Source organism: Vicia villosa, linkage group LG6 (assembly GCF_029867415.1).
Source record: "Vicia villosa cultivar HV-30 ecotype Madison, WI linkage group LG6, Vvil1.0, whole genome shotgun sequence".
NCBI lineage: Eukaryota > Viridiplantae > Streptophyta > Magnoliopsida > Fabales > Fabaceae > Vicia > Vicia villosa.
This window is the reverse complement of record NC_081185.1, coordinates 137,325,506-137,344,648: the sequence shown is the minus strand read 5'-3', so window position 1 is coordinate 137,344,648 and position 19,143 is coordinate 137,325,506. Positions and strand designations below refer to the sequence as shown.

The 19,143-nt window shown below is 35.2% G+C and overlaps 1 protein-coding gene across 2 annotated transcripts; it reads left to right on the top strand.

The window, feature by feature from the left end:
• The first annotated feature begins 14,296 nt into the window (after nt 1-14,296).
• Nucleotides 14,297-17,541, top strand: LOC131610178 (BTB/POZ and MATH domain-containing protein 2-like). Of its 2 annotated transcripts, XM_058882061.1 has the most exons (5): nt 14,874-15,011; nt 15,270-15,371; nt 15,448-15,796; nt 16,102-16,378; nt 17,086-17,541. In XM_058882061.1, the coding sequence occupies exons 2-5, from the start codon at nt 15,340-15,342 to the stop codon at nt 17,262-17,264; spliced, it is 837 nt and encodes a 278-aa protein (XP_058738044.1). In that variant the 5' UTR covers nt 14,874-15,011; nt 15,270-15,339; the 3' UTR covers nt 17,265-17,541. The 2 variants fall into 2 exon arrangements, with proteins under 2 accessions (XP_058738043.1, XP_058738044.1); XM_058882060.1 differs by lacking the exon at nt 15,270-15,371 and having other exon boundaries at nt 14,297-15,011.
• Nucleotides 17,542-19,143: the final 1,602 nt, after the last annotated feature.

Below are 19,143 nucleotides of genomic sequence, written 5' to 3'. Positions count from 1 at the left end.
CTCCGATTCATATCCAAGCGACACAAATTCTTTATCCTCTCGATTCTGTTTTCACTTTTATCCGATCCTCTTGTACTCTTGCCGATCGAGCTCGTCTCAATCTCTGATTAACTCGTCCTTGCTCATTCGCACAAATCTCTCGATTGGAAAACTTTTGGTGCTTCTTCGATTCGGATAAGACAACGTGAAATCCAAAGAAACGAGTCTCAGGTGCGAGCTATTGTGATCGGTTCTGAAGTTTGTTACAGATGAAGATTGTGGCGAGATTGATTGAAGTTGTTGCAGAGGATATGGACGAAGTCGGTGATGATATGGAGAATTGAAGAAGTGTGTGTGCGAAGCGTGTGATAGTTTTTTTGATTTCTTCTGCAGGACAATGATCGAGTGGTGAAGATGCAGTGGTTTAAAGAAGTTTGTTATAGATTGTTGAAGATTGAAGAGAGGATTGAAGGTTTTTCTGCGAAGCTTTTTTCTGAGTTTTTGTGTGCGAATTACAGAGAAACAAGATGAAGTGAAGGAGAAGTTTTTTTTTGAGAGTCTGAAGATGATGCAGGTTGAAGAACAAAGAGAGGTTCAGAAGAGTTTGAAGATGATGATGAATGAATGGTGAATCAGAGTGAAGAGCAGAAGATGGTGGTGGAAAACTCAATGATGGTGGTCTGTGAAGAGTGGAGAATGGCACCTCTGAAAATGAATGGTGAAGATGGAGAGTGAAGATGATGAATGGAAGTGAAGATGGAGATGAATTTTTTGTGTCCCCCCCCCCCAAAATGAATCTGAGAAGTGAAGATGATTATATAGGGAGAGTTGATTGAAGCTGAATTCAGTTAGAGGTTAGTTTTTTTCTGTTATGCGGTTAGAAAGTTGGTTTGGATTTCTGTTTTTTCTGTTATGAGTTAGTTGAAGTCAGTTATAGGTTAGTTTGAAACTGAGTCAGTTATGGGGCTTAGAAGTTGGTTATTGAAGTTAGTTTAGAGCTGTTTTTGAGAAGATTGTATTGGAATTTGGATATGGTACGGTTATTGGGTTGCAGGATCTCAAAGCATGTTAGCTTGTATAGTGAACTGTATGGGTAAATGTGAGTGATCATTAGAAATTGGATTTTTGAATTGTTTCTGTTCTAATTGTTCAAGGTTCTAACAGATGCTGGAATATTGTTTTCTTTCCTTTTTTGAATTTATGTATGAAGTTTTGTTGGAACCATCCCTGGATATTTAGGCTTGGCACTGAGTTTGCATTAAGTCTTGATCCACTTTGTAACAACTGAAACTGTTTAATTCGCCTTTGATATCAATGTCGCATCGTATTATGCACAGACTATGAATTGTATGAAGAACTGTTGTTATCTGATGACTTGATCTCAAATGAATTGTGTTGTAATTTTGGGTTTGTTGGTCTGAATTCAGCAGGTGGTTCAGCTACGGTGTTTGATTCAATCATTCCTTCAACGAGAACCTTGAAGCCGGTGTTCACTTGGATCACTTCTTCACGGAGAAACCATCATTGCTTGGTCATAGAGAACACTTGAAACAAGGAGTAATTAGGATGGGGTTTGGGATAGGAACAATAGGTTCTTCACGTTTTCTCTTGTTATAATTTTCCATATACAACAGTAGTGGTGATGTAACGGGAACCTTGCATAAGCTCTTTCAGTATTGGAATCATCCATGTAATTTTTCCTTTTTTTTTTTTGTGTAAGAATGTAATAAATGCAAAAGTGCTTGCTTTGAGGATTTTTTTTGAATGAATTTTTTGAATACAATTTTGGGATATTTGAATTATGAGTGAATGTATGAAGTTGAACCATGTTGACTTGAATGACATTTCCTTAGTATTTTGAATGAACTTATGCATCTTGAGATCATGTCTTACGACTTTGAATCATGGTGAACTTGGACTTGATGAATGAAGTCGGTGAAAAACTCTGAATGATATTTCAATTCTCAAATGATCCTAAATTAAATCTCCAATACAATTCACGTTGTATTGCAACAAGCACACAATTGGGAGAAATGATAATTCCTTGATCATAGACAATTCACAACCTCATTTCTTGCACCATGTGTCTTAGCTTGAACCAACTGTCTTGAAAGCAATTTGAATAGTGGAATCAATCATATCATCAAATCAAATTCATCCTCACATCATTGTGAATCTAATTCAACCTCAATTCCTTAATTCAAACCAAACTACCAACAAATTGAACATATAGTGGTGCCTTGAATACAACGCTCTCTTTAAGCTCATAATTTTGTATCATGGTTCGTTCTCTTTGCAATCCACTCCACAAACCCCTTGACTCAATGATTACAAATGAAATATCCTGAGGAATCCTTTGGATGAAGACAAGACTTGAAGCATAGGAGACCATCTTAGCATGAAATCTAGTGAACCTTAGTGGAATTAACAAATTCAGACGCCGCGCCTAAAAACCATTATCCTCTTGGCCTTGATGAATCTTCATAGAGGAAAACCCCTGTGACTTCAGGAGAAAGAAATCCAAAATGAATGACCATATAAAAACCCTGGCTTCCAAGATCCTTGATTCAATGCAAAGTTATTGATTAATGATGCATGATGTGTTAGATGACTTAAGTGAGAGATGCATATGAATGTAAAGCTTAAACCACTTAGAAATAAATATGTGGGCAAATTTTGGGGTGCAACACAGTGCAATCGATTGCATCATTTGAAATTTTGAAAAAAAATTCTTTTTTGAACTATGACATATCTTGACATTTTACCTCATAACTTTTAATTCGTATATCCAAATAACACATCATTAGAAGCAGTAGGAAGCTAACACATTGAACTATAACATGATAGAGATAGGTGAGTGGTTTGAGAATTATTCATATGTCTAATATGTTTGTGAAGTTGATTGTTCATGTGTTCGGTTTTGACCATAACTTCTTAACCGTAAGTCCAAATGACGCCTTTTTACGAATCATCGAAAAGCTAACACACCGAACTATCTCTTGCTAGAATTTGGAAAATTAATTAAGTTGTGATTGTGTGCATGTTGATGTGTTTATATGATCATCTAGTAGAACGACTTAAGAAACTGTTATGTTTCCGTGTTGAATTGTTGTTGTTGTCATTGGTTAACTTGAGTTGTAGGTGAGATAATGGCTATGAGCTAAGATTAGGATTGAGCTAAAATAAATATTAGCACGAGGCTATGTTGACTTGATATGTTTTTATCATTGTGTGGTATATGATTACTGTATGATGTTATGTGGTGGATATGGGTGGAAATAAGCTAGGCTAGGCTAGGCTTTAGAAGACTTGAGTTTGGCCTACGATAAACTTAAAAGGCTTGAGCTTGGCCTATGGCCTATTAAAGTCTCTCTTTTTTGGCCTGACCTGGCCTTTTTAACATCCTGATCTGGCCTGAAAGCCTATTTAAAAGCATGTTTCTCATTAAGTTTTCAATTAATTCATATTACTTAAGAAACCTTATAGGCCGGCTTGTATATGCATATATAGTTCGACCTATTTAGCCTTTGTTCTAGTATACATGCATATATAGGTGTTCTGGGCTCAACCGACAGTCAGGAACGGCCACCCCCATACGGCCATACCTACTTTGGGATGGCCCAATGACCCTGGCCCAATCACTCAAGGGCAGAAAGGCCAGCACCTCCCCGACCTGATGCTAAAGTCGCTCCTCTGTCCACGACTAGGGACGACTCATGCTTCAGCAGTCGGGAATCCGACTCCTCGAATACTGTCTATGGCTCCTTCATGTCAACCAAGAGCATCCTTCAGCTCGCCCGACGGCTAGTTCCGAGCAACTTTTCAAGACACCTATATTTGCTCCTAGAGTCCTGGCTGTCACGCGTTTTGGGCCTAAATACATGATTCAGTCCAAAATGCTGACCATTGGCCATGATTTGGGGGTATTATATAAACTCTCACCCTCGAGAGAGTCAGGTAACACAATTTCATAACCCTAAACACTAAATCGTATATGTGCTCCTACCTACTTGATCGTCGGAGTACCTTTGCAAGTACACCCTCTCCTCTCCACCTTCCACACTGTGCAAGACGTCTGTAGCCCTTTCTGATTCTGATCCTTAGGTCAGTACAATATGTATGCCAAAGCTTAGGGGTACCCTTATTGTCTAACAAGTACTCTCTAATGATATCTTGATTAACATTATGGAACCAAGTAGTTGTTTAGCTCTTTAAACCAATGCTAGCGAGAAAATTCGTACAAAAATTGGCTTCCCTATATATATGTGATCATGAAATTAATCTTAATTGTGTAAGCCCAACACAACAGCCAACGAGATCTGATTTTCCAAGGCACTAAATTATGGTCTTTGAAAGATTTAACAACAAGAATGCAATCAGATTCTAACCAAAGCTTAGATAAATTTAACTTCTTAGCCATTTCCATGGCCATAATAGCAGCTAAGAGCTCCGCAGACTCCGAGGTTTCACTACCCAAGAAAGCACTGAAACTAAGGACATGGTTCACATCATGATCACGAAATATGCCACCATACACAGAGCTCCAAGGAGTGCCAGAAGCAACTCCATCAATATTGCATTTAACCCAACCAAGATTCGACGGAGACCAAAGGACATCCACAATAATCAAAGATTTACTAGGATTTAATGTGATGTTAAATATTTTGAGCATAGAAAAGTTGAAGATTGAAGAATTGAAAATCCTATTTGAGTTGTTACCAACCAACTTCGCATGAGCAGTAACCATAGATATACAAGATTTCCAGTGAATACATTTGTCCTCAAATCTAGCCCTGTTCCTAGCATTCTAAACTTGATAGAAAATACACACAATGATAGCAATAACCACAACTTTGGCCTGAGGAAACAAGTTATGATCCATAATCTTCCTGCAATCCTCAAGGCAATTTATGGAGTAATTCAACTGAAGTATGTTACAAAGCCACAGCCATATGTTTCTCACATACTTGTAATCAAAGAATATATGATCTGAATTTAAAGAATGGGATAAGCAAAGACTGCATATAGAAGGAAAAGAAAAACCACGCAAAATCAAGTTTTCATCAGTTGGAATTTTGTGGTGAATGTACCTCCAAACAAACATTTAATGAGAGGGAGGAGAATCCTTGCCCCAAGGAAAGGAAGAACGACTAATTGAAGGACATGGCTTAAGAATCAAGTTGTATGCATCCTTAATAGTCAAGATGCTATAAGCTTTATTCCTCCAAATAAAAGCATCAGGAACTTCTAACTTAGTAATAGAGATGTTTGAAACTGTGTTTAAAAGAGTAGGTAAAGCCATTTGAATATTACTATTGATTGACCAAGCAATGTTAGACCACCTATCCGTAACAGTTGAAGTTAAAACATAAGGAAACTGATCCAAGATTTTAAACTTGCAGGCTAGAGTTTCACCTAGCCAATTGTCCAACCAGAAATTCACATTCCTACCATTCCCAATGATCCAAGTGCAATTGTTCAAGACTGTTTCATGTGCTTCTTTATTGCCAATCCATATTGAAGACTTTATTGAATACTTAATGACTTTGCCATTTCTTTTAACCCTTGCCTTAAGGAGATTAGTCCAGCTCTGATTGTTGTTAAGAAATCTCCAATGTTAATGAATGTTAGTGGCAGAGTTGTAGGCCTTGAGAGAGATGATTCCTAAACCATTTTCATTAAGTTTTTTGCAGCAAGATTTCCAAGCCACAGTGACAAGCTTCTTCTAATCAATGCTTCCACTACAAATGAAGTTCCTCATCAAAACTCCAATCATCTTGATTATGCTGCCAGGAAAATTGTATATAGAAATACGATGAACCATCATGCGGAGGATAACAACTTTCACCAACTGAGCTTTGCCTGCCATTGAAAGAATTTTTGCTTTCCAAATTACCAGTTTGAGCCTTATGTTATCTGCAATTTTAAGAAAATGGTAGGCTTTAGGCTTCCTAACAAAAATAGGAACACTTAAATAAATAAAGGGTTAAATAAGTTTTTGGTCCCTCTAAATATCTCAAACTTCATTTTTAGTCCCTCGAAAAATTTCCTTTGACGAACGGTCCTCATAAAATTTTTCGTCCATACTTTTGGTCCCTCATGTCTAACATCGTCAACAGAAGCTGACGTCGCATGCTAGTGTGGCAAGTCGCTGACGTGTCTTGGCATGTGGCCAAGGTCAACATCACACTTGAACTCATAAAATTTCTTAGTTAATCAGTCGTTAAAACCGTAGCTAATCTGTAGCAAATTTATTTTAAAATTTTTATTTTAAAAGAATGCAGTATGTTTGTGTTGGTAAAGCCTAATATATTTATTGACAAATTAACTCCATTTGCATGTCTCTGAAATGCTTATAAGAATAATGAGTCCTCCAATGTTTTGTTATAAATAAATGTTGCATTCAAAAGAATAAAAAAAGAAACACGCATTTTGCTTTTAATTTATCTATTAGCACACAAATGTCTTTGTTGACAGTGGAAGTTCTCAGCCATGCATGTTAAACAGACAGAGTGAAAGCCATAAACAATGCCACTCCATTGTAGAGTGAATTTGAAATATTTAAAAACAAAATTAAAATAGAGGGAAAATAATAGAAATGGGGCTAACTCAAAAATCTCAAGCATCTAAAAAAATTGTAAGGGTATTCACTCATTGTATGAGTATGTAAGCTTATATATTGTCCCTTTTTCCATCTACTTTGTTTACTTTGGTGTGTTGTCACGTGTCTTTCACACAAATAAACACAGTGAAACAAACACATACACTCACTAAACCAACAGTAAGCTGTAACAAATCCAACAGCATCATCAAAAAAAAATCTAATCTAAGGTTTCTGCTTTTTTCTTTTGTTTTCTTAATTTTTTCATAAAAAAAATCTATTATTGTTATTCAACATTGCAGGGGAAAAACCACAAGTTAGAATTCTAATGACCAAATAATTTCTTTTCATTAAACTTCGTGCCTCCGTAGCAGATGCCAACGCCACTCCACCTGCAATAGGCACAAGGAAGCAACCACCCATGTTGTAGGCATCTATAAGAAAGGTTAAAGAATTAAAATTGGAAAAATCAATTAACAATGTATTGAATTTTGAGTTTATATGATCAAAAAACTCTTATAAGCATATGAGAGAGATGCAAATAAAATTAATTTGTCAACAAAGAAATTATGGTTTATCAACATAAACATACTGCATTCTTTTAAAACCAAAAATTTTGAAATAAATTTGCTATAAATTAGCTACAATTTTAGCTACAGATTAGCTACAAAATTTTATGAGTTCAAGTGTGATGCTGACCTTGGCCACGTGGTATGACACGTCAGCGTCTTGCCACTCTGGCATTGTCATATGGCATGCCACGTCAGCTTCTGTTAACGGCGTTAGACATGAGGAACCAAAAGTGTGGACAGAAAACTTTATGAGGACCATTCTTTGAAGGAAATTTTTTGAGGGACTAAAAACGAAGTTTGAAATATTTAGAGGGACCAGAAACATATTTAACCCATAAATAAATGGATGGTTAGCTTTGGTAAATCCAATAATGTCTGCCAGATTACATTGCCTAACATATGACATTCCACCAGCATAAATCAAAGATTTAGAGTAATTGCAAAACTGTCTAGAGTATTTTCCATAATCCTTGAGAAGATTAGAAATTGCTTTAAGAGATTTAGAGTTTCCTCTGTAGAAAATCATGATGTGATTTGCAAAAAGAGTGTGAGAATACCATACAAAATCTATTAGCTTTAATAAGATTTATGTGGTTATTTTTAACAAGATTTGATATTCCCCTGCTTAGAACATCCTCAGCAATGCAGAACAGAATAGGGGACAAAGGGTCCCTTTATCTCACACCATTAGAGCAATTGAAGTAGCCTATTTGGTTTCAATTAAATCCAATAGAAAGAGTGGCAGAGTTCAGAATAGTGAGGGTCCAACTGTAAAATTTAGAATTGAAACCAAAACTTCTAAGAGTTTGCAGAAGAAAATCCCAATTAAGGGTATCAAAAGCCTTAACTATATCAATTTTAAGAGCAACATTTCCACTAAAGCTTTTGTTATTAAGAGTATTAATGGCTTCGGAAGTAAGACAAATGTCATCTTTAATACTCTTACCAGAGACAAACCCTTTTTGTTAGGAGAAATAATGGTTGGAAGGATAGAGGATAGCCTATCAGCTAGGATTTTGGATATAATTTTAAACTTGAAATTAGCTAAAGCAATAGGTCTGTATTTCCCAAGGCTATTTCCTTCCTTAGATTTAGGGATGAGGACTAAAGTGTTAGTATTAAAGTTAGGCATAATCCATCCCCAAGTGAAGAAATGAGTTACAACATTTATAACATCCAACTTTATAATGTTCCAATACTTGTGAAAGAAAATTCCCCCAAAACCGTCAGGGCCAGGGGCAGAGTTAGCATTGAGATTGAGAACATCTCTATGGATCTCATAAGCACTAGGGAGCATGGTAAGCATATCATTAGTTCGATCATTCACCAAGGAAGGAATAACAGTTCTAATCAAGTCATTTTTCTTGCAAAACAAGATTATTGTTAAACAAATGCTTAAATTCTCAATGTGATTCTCCATAGCAACTTGATCAGTGACCACAACATTGTCAATGACCAGAGAAGATATAAGGTTAGTTTTCCTCCTAATTTTAGCATAAGTGAGAAAATTTAGTGTTCCTATCTCCCTGCAAATTCCACTTAAGTCTGTATTTTTCCCTCCAATAATCCTCTTCCATGTTCAAAGAAATTTCAAGATCATGTTGGGCTTTGGCCTATTTATCATGTAAACTGTCAGAATAACCATTGAGACCAATGTCCTTCGGAATCTCTTTCAAATCATTCTCAACCTTAAGAACATTAAGCTGAACATTCCCAAAATTATTCTTATTCAACTCTTTAAGTCTTGCTTTAAGAATTTTTAACTTCCTATCAAGGACAAACATAGGACAACCATACACTTTGACTTTCCAAGCCTCTTCAATGAGTTCACATACTAAGAAACTTAAATTGATATTTAAAAGAAATATCATCTAAATTTAGAGAGTATAAGATGGGATAGTGATCAGATTTTATTTTAGGAAGAGTATCACACACAGCAGACCTGCAAGCATCCAACAAATCCATGTTGCAGATTACTCTATCCAATCTTTTTTCAGTTCTATTCCTACCTCTTATGCCATTGCATCAAGTAAAAGGATTTCCCAGAGTAGGAAGGTGGATACAGTGATTGGAATCAGACAAGTTGAAAAATCAGTAATAGGATTTATAGCAGGATAATGATTACCTTTGTATTCATTTGCACTTACAATTGCATTGAAATCTCCAATAAAATACCAGGGATGTTATGCATAACATTGCTAAGCTTAAGCCAAAGTTGCCTTCTAGTAATGTAGTTAGTTGAAGCATAAATAACAGAAAAACCAAACAAAAAGCCATGTAATTTAATAGTGAAAGATATATGTTGCTCATCAATCTCAATTATATCCGGATCAAGGTTTTTTTTGCAAAAACACCTGAGGTTAGGCAAGTTATTATTTCTGTTATTGAAAGCGAAAAGCTTTGGAAAGCCAAGCTTTAGAGAAATTGTTAAAATCCATCAAAGGATCTGCTATGAAGACAAAGTCAGGAGAATTCTTTTGAACCAGCTTCTTGAGAGCAACTCGATAAACATTATTAGCCACACCTCTAAAGTTCCAATAGAGGCAATTCATAATGTCATATTAGGTTGACTTAACATAAGTCTAGTTTTTCCAAGAGAGAAAGATTTCTCGTTCTTCCTTTTTTTGGAGGTCACCAATTGACAGTCATTTTCTTGAAATAAATCAACACCATTGTCATCCTCTTTGTCTGCATCAGCCATGTTGGCCCAAGATTCATGAAGGAAATTCGTAATTTTCTTTTTATGAGCATCATCAATTTGGGTTTCAGGGACTACATCAACCATCTGAGTGGCATCAATGTATTATCTTTCATAGTTTCTTTCATCCTCATTTAATGTACCTGTTTCAAAATTAAAAATTTCATTAACAACAACATTAGTTAAAGGTTGCAGCAAGGCAACTCCCTCGGGATTGTTGTTGTCCTTTTGATCTATGTTGGCATCAGGACTTTTATCAAAATCTTTAACAACTTGAGTATCAACCTATATAACCCTATTCCCTTCCTTATCAGAATCATCCTGTTTTCTCTCCACCTCCTTATCCCTGTTAGCAGTGGCGGTTCTATAGCCCAGCCAGCCCGGGCACGCGCCCGGGCTCAACCCCTATTTTCTTTGTATTTCCCCCAATTTAATAGTCAAATTCTAGACGAAATCATGAGCAAAATTAATAAAAATAAGGGTGTGAAAACTAAAATAGATGAGTACCCAATGGTCCAGACAAGCCCAACCCAATTAATTATATATGAATTATAACAAAAAAGTTTTAAAAAAATTAATTATGCTACAGTGTTATAGACCGGATGATGTTTTATTTTTCTCCTCTTTGTCTTTGACGGTTGGTGTTTCATCTTTTCCCTCTTTCAATTTAGCGCCTAGCAGCATCCAATAGGTAATTTCTTTTTCTCTTAATTTTTCTTCTTCTTCAATGGAGTTATATTGTACACAGTAACACAACCACAACGTCAGTGAAAGTGATGAAACAATATAGAAGTTAGTTTTTTTTGACCGGAAATATAGAATCTAGTTTTTTTCATACACTTAGGTAGTTAGGTTCCTTTGCTTGCTATTATATAGAAGCTAATTTTTTTGATCGGATATATAGCTTAGCTAGTTAAGAAACATGAAGTGATGAAACAATACATTTTTATTATTATAATGTATACTGTGCCACTGCTGCATATGCATATAGGTATTGTAATATAGGTTTAAAATTCAAACTATTAAAAAAAGGTTTATTAGTTTAATTTAGGTTTAATTTTGTTCAATGAATTAATTTCAATTTTGTTCAATTTTGTTCAATGAATTAATTTAATTTTAGTGAATCAATGGATTGCTTCTCATGTCTTGACCCTAAGAACTCTTTTTCCAAGTTTGATGTTGATAAGCTTGCTCGTCTTGCTAATATTTATCATGCAGACTTTTTTGATGATGACCGTGGAACAATAAGAGAGCAACTTGAGACTTATGTACATCAAGTGAAAAAGCATGCTTCCTTTACTTCTAATGAAGATGTTCAAAGTTTGACTATGAAGATGGTTCAAACTAAGAAACATTTGGTATTTCCATTGGTATACAAGTTCATAGAGTTAGCTTTGATATTGCCGGTGTCGACAACATCCGTTGAAAGAGTTTTTTCAGCAATGAAGATTATCAAGTCTAATTTGCATAACAAGATTAACGATGTGTGGTTCAATGACTTGATGATATGTTACACCGAGCAGGAGATATTCAAGTCACTTAAAGATGTTGATATTATTCGAACATTCACCGCAAAGAAGTCTCGGAGAGGGCATTTACCTCTCAATTTTATTTAGCACACTATTCGTCAGGTTAGGTTTCATCTCTCTTATGTAGCACAATTTATGACTCTTTATATATTGTCACATGTAACGTGAAGTTAAATTTTTTGCCCAGGCTACATAAAATTCATGGCTCTGCCACTGCCTGTTAGAATTTCTTTTTACAAGTTTGGAAGGAGTGTCCAATGCAAGGGCAGAATGTGCAAAAGTTTGGAACTTTCTCATATTCTATATCAACAGAGAATGCAAATCCCACTCTTTCCACAAGGATTTTATACGATAACTCTTTAGTAAGGTCTAAATCAACCAGCACTCTCACAAAATGACTGAAAGGCCTCTCAAAGACAGATTTGTTGGATGCTGAATCATTGGAGTTCCAATACTATTTGCAATTGCAAATAATATTCTTGGTCTCCAATACTCCTGGGAAAGACCATGAATTATAATCCAAACTTAAGCGGACGTTTGCTTTAAAGTTGAGGGAACGAAGTCCTTTGTCCACAGAAAAAGCTTCAGAACTCCTTGAGGGAGAGACTAAGCACTTACTGAACGAACTCTTGCACATCCTTTAGAGAAGAAAAAGTAAACTCGAAGACACTCTTACCAAGGGAAGTTACTCCCCACTTTCCAATTGCCAACCATAACTCCAAGAGTTTGTTCCTCAAATTCACCACTATTAATGGAGCAGCTCCTTTAGACCAAAATAACTCTACCATGGAGGTGATGCTTGCAAGCCTCCACTCCCAGTTTGTACTCCTCTTCCGATATGGTGATTACTAATCTATCACCCTTCTGGCAAGGAGTAGGGAGCTGACTGAGTGGTATGTCGCACACACATTGTTTGAAACCATCGAAGTAAAGGACTTCAACCGATTTTCTCATTAATAGTTCTACATGTATTCTCAGCACCAGGAGATAGTGTATACAGATTGACTTCTAGAAAAAGCAAAGAGACATCCATTGCGAAGAAAGAGTGAGGAGGGAAGGAGAAGTCGCAAAACAGATCTAAGAACTACCGTGAGCTAACCGTTAGAACTAGCCGTTATCAGTCATCATCATCACTATGATTTATAGAATTAATCTTTGTCTTTGGTGTTTTAAAGTGATTTTATTGCAAAAATATTTTATGCAACAATAGTTAATAACTCTATTTTCTTCAGCTGTCCGAAAAACATTTTGATATATTTTTGAGAAAAAAACATTTTATAATCTATAACTATATATAAAGGGGATAGAGGTGTTTGGGCTGGCCTTTTTTCCTTCCAAAATTACCCTTCCATTGTCAATTATTTTAAATTTTATTCTCTAATTTATTTTAAAATAATAAATGATTAAAGGAAAGTTGAGCAGTTACAGTTTAAAAAAGCATAACACAACAACCGGAGGTAAAACCCGCTCATAGTATTTTACCCATTCTTCTAAATAAACTACTTCATTTTGTGCAACTACTAACACACAACTTTCATTATATAACAATAGGTTAACATAGGAAAATATTTTGAAATTTTTGCGTATGCATCTGTTTGCCTCTCTCTCATATAAATACACATGAAACTACATGGTAACTGCATGAAAAAACTGCAGTAGTTTTGTTTTTTGTTTTTAAAAGAGAAAGATGATACAATATAGTTAGAATCTTTTTCTCTTCAATGATCGCATGTCTCGGTGGCTTTCTTCTCCTCACTACTATAACACAAGTAAATTATTTATTTAGATTTTGGCCAATTCTAAATTCAAATTATTTTTTGGCTTTTTTTAAAAAAAAATTATTTGTATTATTGATATTGAGTTTGTACCAAAGATCATTGTACAAAAATTAAACATTGTAAGATACAATCAATTTATTTGCTTACACTTGGAATTATGTGTTTTGTATCATATTTATATTCAAGAGACATAAGAGGGTGTGACAAGTAGAACTTATCTCTTTACATTGGGTCTCGTTTTAATTCAGGAAAGGGTTTATTGGATTAATTTCTTTTTAATAAACACACATTTTGAACTTAATCCGTCTGTCTGCTTTTTGTATTGCGCATAGTGTAAAATTATATACGATACTTTTTATTTAATTTAAATTTAAAGTATTTAATTGATAAAACATGTGATATTTATTTATGTATTCATTAAATTTTCTTTTTAATAATAAATAACAATAAGAATAAGTTCAAACGTTGTTAAAAATAATAAAGAGAGTAAAGGGTTTTAAAATTTTCTTTTTACAAATTGTTTGCTAGCATGAGAGGGAGGGGGAGAAGGAGAGGGGGGAGATTTTTTTAATTTTGATTACTACATTAATAAATTAATTTAAATTACACAAATAATTAAAATTAAAATTAACTAAAAAATTAACCGTTAATATTTTAACGCATGTGCGTAATATAAAATTACATGTGTTCTCGAAAGTGTATATCACAAAATTTACACAAAAAATATTCATTTATATTAAGACGCGTGAGCGAATTAAAAAGAACGCACAAACGGACACGGAAAATTTAATGAGGACATATTTAATTATAGTTAAAATGTGACAAATTTTGAATCATGTGCGAATCTGCACTGCTACCCCTCAAAGACGGTCATGCTCACAATTCGAAGGAATTATTTTTTATTAGATATCTGGAGGGAAGGAGGGAGAGAGATATTTATACTTTTTATGTGTGCACGATAAAAAGAGTTGAAAGACCAACATGGGAGTGCATATCACAAAATTTACACAAAAAAAATATTCATTTATATGTTGATGCTGTGCGCATTAAAAAAGCGGACAAACGGGCACGGGAGTGCCCGTTTGAACGCTAGTCCTAATAAATTTAATAAAAAATCTTATTTAAAGACATCCTCATTACATTACCGAAAGCCTCTTCCGTCATTTCAGTTTTTGTGTTTTCATACATCATTCTTCGTTCTCTCTCTTTCTCCCTCTCCCCCAAATCGTTCAAACCCTAGAAATTCCTCTTTCAAAATCTCACATCTTTCATCAATCGAACCCTAGATTTCCTCATCAAACTCTCACTTCCCCAATTCAGATCCCCAATCAGTACCGCGATTTCCCGCATCGATCCCTTTTTCTTTTAAACCCCTCGATCGACGATTGAAATTAAAAATCCCCGATTTCCTTACGGTGGCTCTCGCATGGGTAAAATTCTCCGAGAAACCGCAAAGCCATCGTCCAGTTCATGCTCTCCGTCTTCCTCATCGGAACCGGCGACAACCTCGTCGACTTCGATCACGGAGACAGTGAAAGGCTCTCACCAGTTCAAGATCACGGGGTACTCGTTGTCAAAAGGGATCGGGATTGGGAAATACATAGCGTCGGATATATTCTCTGTGGGTGGGTACGATTGGGCCATCTATTTCTACCCTGATGGAAAGAGTGTTGAGGATAATGCCACCTACGTGTCCCTCTTCATCGCGCTCGCCAGCGAGGGTGCTGATGTTAGGGCTCTTTTTGAGTTGACGCTTTTGGATCAGAGTGGGAAGGAGAGGCATAAGGTTCATAGTCATTTCGAGAGGACTCTTGAAAGTGGGCCTTACACGTTGAAATACCGCGGCAGTATGTGGTGGGTTCTCTATTCTTTTTAGAGTTTCTTGTATCTAATTGTTAAAAGTTTAATTTTTATTTTGTACCAATTGTCATTGATTTGATCATGTTACCTTGCGTGTAAATTTGTGTGATAGAGTTTTGAAGGTTTGATTTTACGTGTGATTGATGATATAGCTGTGTGATAATTCTGTAATGAAGTATAGGCTAACCATTATGGGGTGTTGTGTGATTGTACTATTGTCTGATGTAATATTATTTTGTTGAATGATTCAAGGGATGAAATATTTTTGTCTCTTGCTTGGCTGCTCCACAACGTATTGTGTGGGTGACTGGTGCTGGTGAGAATGGTTGGGGAAGGGATCATGCCATTTGATTGGTATATATTGACTTTAGTGTTGTTTTTACACACATTCAAATAGCTGATGCTGATTATTTTGTATCTTGTGTTTCAGGGGATACAAGAGGTTTTTTAAGAGGACAGCTTTAGAGACATCAGACTACCTTAAAGATGACTGCCTCTCTGTAAATTGTAGTGTTGGTGTTGTGAGGTCACACACAGAAGGCCCAAAGATATATTCCATTGCAATACCACCTTCTAACATTGGTCACCAATTTGGTCAACTGCTGGAAACTGGTATAGGAAATGATGTGAGTTTTGAAGTGGATGGGGAAGTTTTTAATGCTCATAAATTGGTGCTAGCAGCGCGTTCTCCTGTTTTCAGAGCCCAGCTTTTTGGTCCTATGAAAGATCACAATACTCGGTGTATTAAAGTTGAAGACATGGAAGTTCCAGTTTTTAAGGTATTACTTAATTTTTTTTTATAGAAGACTTGATATTTAACTTATCATCTTAAATATGCATAGAAAATTGAGTTGCAATAAATTAAGATGAGTATGTTTTAATTGATTTGATGAGGAGGATATGCCATTGTTTTTCCCTTTTGTAACAAAATACTTTTCTTGAATACATGGTAACTATTTGGTTTCCGTATAATTGCAAATTGCAAGCCTTGCATTAAATGAGAACACAATACTGAGCTTGAAAACGATGCTGGGAAAAAATGCATGTTGAATGACACGTCATTGTTCCTTTTTATTGTTTGCAGGCATTGCTTCATTTTATATACTGGGACTCACTGCCTGACATGCAAGAGCTTACTGGTATGAACACAAAATGGGCAACAACCTTGATGGCCCAACATCTTCTAGCAGCTGCTGATCGATATGCCTTAGAGAGGCTCAGGCTTATCTGTGAAGCGAGTCTATGTGAAGATGTTGCCATAAATACTGTGGCTACGACTTTAGCCTTGGCAGAGCAGCATCACTGTTTCCAGTTGAAAGCAGTCTGTCTCAAGTTTATTGCTACCTCCGAAAATCTCAGAGGTGTGTTCTTTTCTTCTCTAAACTTATTATGCATAATAGGTCACTGATAAAGGATTATGATATCAGGGAGTAAGTTTTACACTAAAAAGGTGTGTACTCCTTGTGAAGCGAACTGTCATTCTAAGTTAGATTTGCTGCTGAATGTTATGCTTTGTCAGCCTGTCACTATTATGCCCTCCCGTTTAAACTTGTTCGATGAAAGAAAAAAACTAAACTGTGAAAGAATTGTATGGTTTTGCTTTCTTGTCATCCATTTACATTTACTACTAATTTATTCATGCAGTTCAGTGTTTGTTCCAAGTTTTTTCCAAATTTTGTGTGACCAGTTAATTTGTACTACCAAACACTGTTAATACTTTTATTTTACCTCTTGTGGGGAGTCTATCTCTCTGCTTCCTTGTTCCAACTCCTAAAATTCATTATTATCTGAAAAGAAGACAAAGGTGTGGTGATGCATAGATCATAGAACAACCAGCATGCTCTCTTCCAGGATATGTTGTTATCACTTGATCAAAATGTTTGTTTTTATCATGTTTGCAGTCAAAACATCTAATTGCACAGTTATGGATGGGTATCACCATAGTTCTGTTGGAAATTCATCTGGACTTGAACAAAAATGATGATATTGATGACTTTTTTTAATATTTTTCATCCAGAAATATTATTATTATTATCAATTGAACTATTTGTACTTTTTGGTTCTTCAGCTGTGATGCAAACTGATGGATTTGAGTACTTGAAGGAAAGTTGCCCGCCTGTTCTGACTGAGCTGTTGGAGTACGTGGCTAGATTTACCGAGCATTCGGACTTTATGTGCAAGCATAGGAATGAAGCAATACTCGATGGCAGTGACATAAATGGGAGGCGGGTGAAGCAAAGGCTTTAGTGATTTGAGCAGCTTTCTGTACAACCCTCTTACACTCTCCTTTTTAAATGATAGTGAGAGCCATAGTTAGAGGGAGGATGATGATGATCGATTATAGGATTAGAGGCAATTTTTTATTTTCTTAGCCTATTCTTGTGTAAGAGAGATGTAAATGTAATTTGTGTTGGTGCTGTTTGTTACTGTTCTAATAGGTTTCTGTAGTATATTTGGTGTATTGCCTTTTATTTGGTTAAAAACATTTGTTTGAAAGGATTGATGACTCTTGTTTTTGTGTTCATTTATTGTTGTTCCCTGTACCTGTTTTCCATGTTTTATTGTTTTTCATTGGGATAAGAGTGATAGTATAATATAGGAGATAGATAAAGAGAGTTATGTTAACTCTTATGCTCTAAAAGACGGAGAATCCATGTTTTCTACGTGATGTAAGCTCATTTTATTGCCTAATTGTCTTTAAAATTGTTTCTGTCGCCAAATTTTTGGTTTTTGTTTTTGTAGGAGCAAATGTATATATATATATATATATATATATGCACCAAAACAATCAGAAGAAGTGCGAAAATGTTTTGACGGTTGTGTAGTTTCAACAGTTGCATCAATGAAAACACCGCAACCCCACACCAAATACAAAAATATTACAATTAGATAACAGCAATTCAATACTCGGTCAACACCGACCCTGACAGCCTGCTGCACTTGTTTAGGTAAACCCGGCACTGAAGAGACATCTGCAAAAGCCAATAAATAATATAACTTGCATTGAAAACACTAGTCTAAATTCTTTCCACAATTTTATAAAAAATGTAGTAAATACTATTATTTAACAAATTCAGTAAATTTAACAAATCTAGTAAATATTTTAATTACAATTTTTAATAATTGTTACTATGTATGTAACTTTTTCACATTTTTACATATTCTTCTCCAAAATGTAAAGTGTGAATCCTAAAATCTCAAATTTAAGAAAATACCTTTCTCACAAACTCACACTCAACTTCAATTTCACCTTCTATTCATTTTTATTCGATTTCAATTGATTTCAATTTTCACTGGATTTCATTTTCACTCGTTTTAATTTAACCCTCAGGTTCAATTTTCGTTTATGATTTCCGAATCGATAAGTTTAAGGTTTGATTTGTCATTGTGTAGCTGCTTTGTTTTGAGGATTTATGATTTATTTTCTGATTTGAGTGCATTTTAGATTTCGCCAGCGACAAGCGATTCAAGCTTTTCTGAGAGGTTCTTCAGTGGTGGTTTATACTCCGACGAGTAGTGGTAAGATTTTAATTGCGAAGGCTGCGGCGGTTGCTACAGTAGCTAGAGGACGTCGATTATTCTACTCCCAATTTCGATTTCGACGATTTCACCAGATTTCACCTTCTCTACTCTAATTTTGTTCGTGCAAACTCTTCTCTCGACCCCCTCGAGGTAAACTTGCTATCTATGCTCTCAATTTCACTTTGAATTGAAATAACTTACTTGTTGTTGTCTTAATCATCATTTGTTTGTTGTGTTTTGGATGTGAAAATTGATGAGAAGCATAATATACATTAATAGTTGTACAATAATGATTGAATATGTTCCTGATTTGATGAATTTTGTCTAGCTTATTAATCATTCAATTCAACCATGGTTTGAAAATGCAATTGCTATTTTATACAATCTTGTTAAATATGGTGAATTTAGTTACGATCGTAGTTCGATCGAAAGTTTTTGTAAATTGAGCTATATATGAGCAGGTTCTTGGCATCAAGTATGACATTAAGCTGATTGAATTATTTGATGGAAGTGAATATATGCAAGTTTCCATGCAACAACAGTAGTAAAAAATAGGAGCATATTGGTTTAAGTAATGGCTGACTGAACAAATGCAAATTATGGT

Excerpts from the sequence above, each read along its gene's own strand:
- LOC131610178 (XM_058882060.1), top strand. The coding sequence starts at position 14,584 with ATGGGTAAAATTCTCCGAGAAACCGCAAAGCCATCGTCCAGTTCATGC. Across the intron at positions 15,012-15,447 it reads AAATACCGCGGCAGTATGTG|GGGATACAAGAGGTTTTTTA; the intron begins GTGGGTTCTCTA and ends CTTGTGTTTCAG. Across the intron at positions 16,379-17,085 it reads TACCTCCGAAAATCTCAGAG|CTGTGATGCAAACTGATGGA; the intron begins GTGTGTTCTTTT and ends TTGGTTCTTCAG.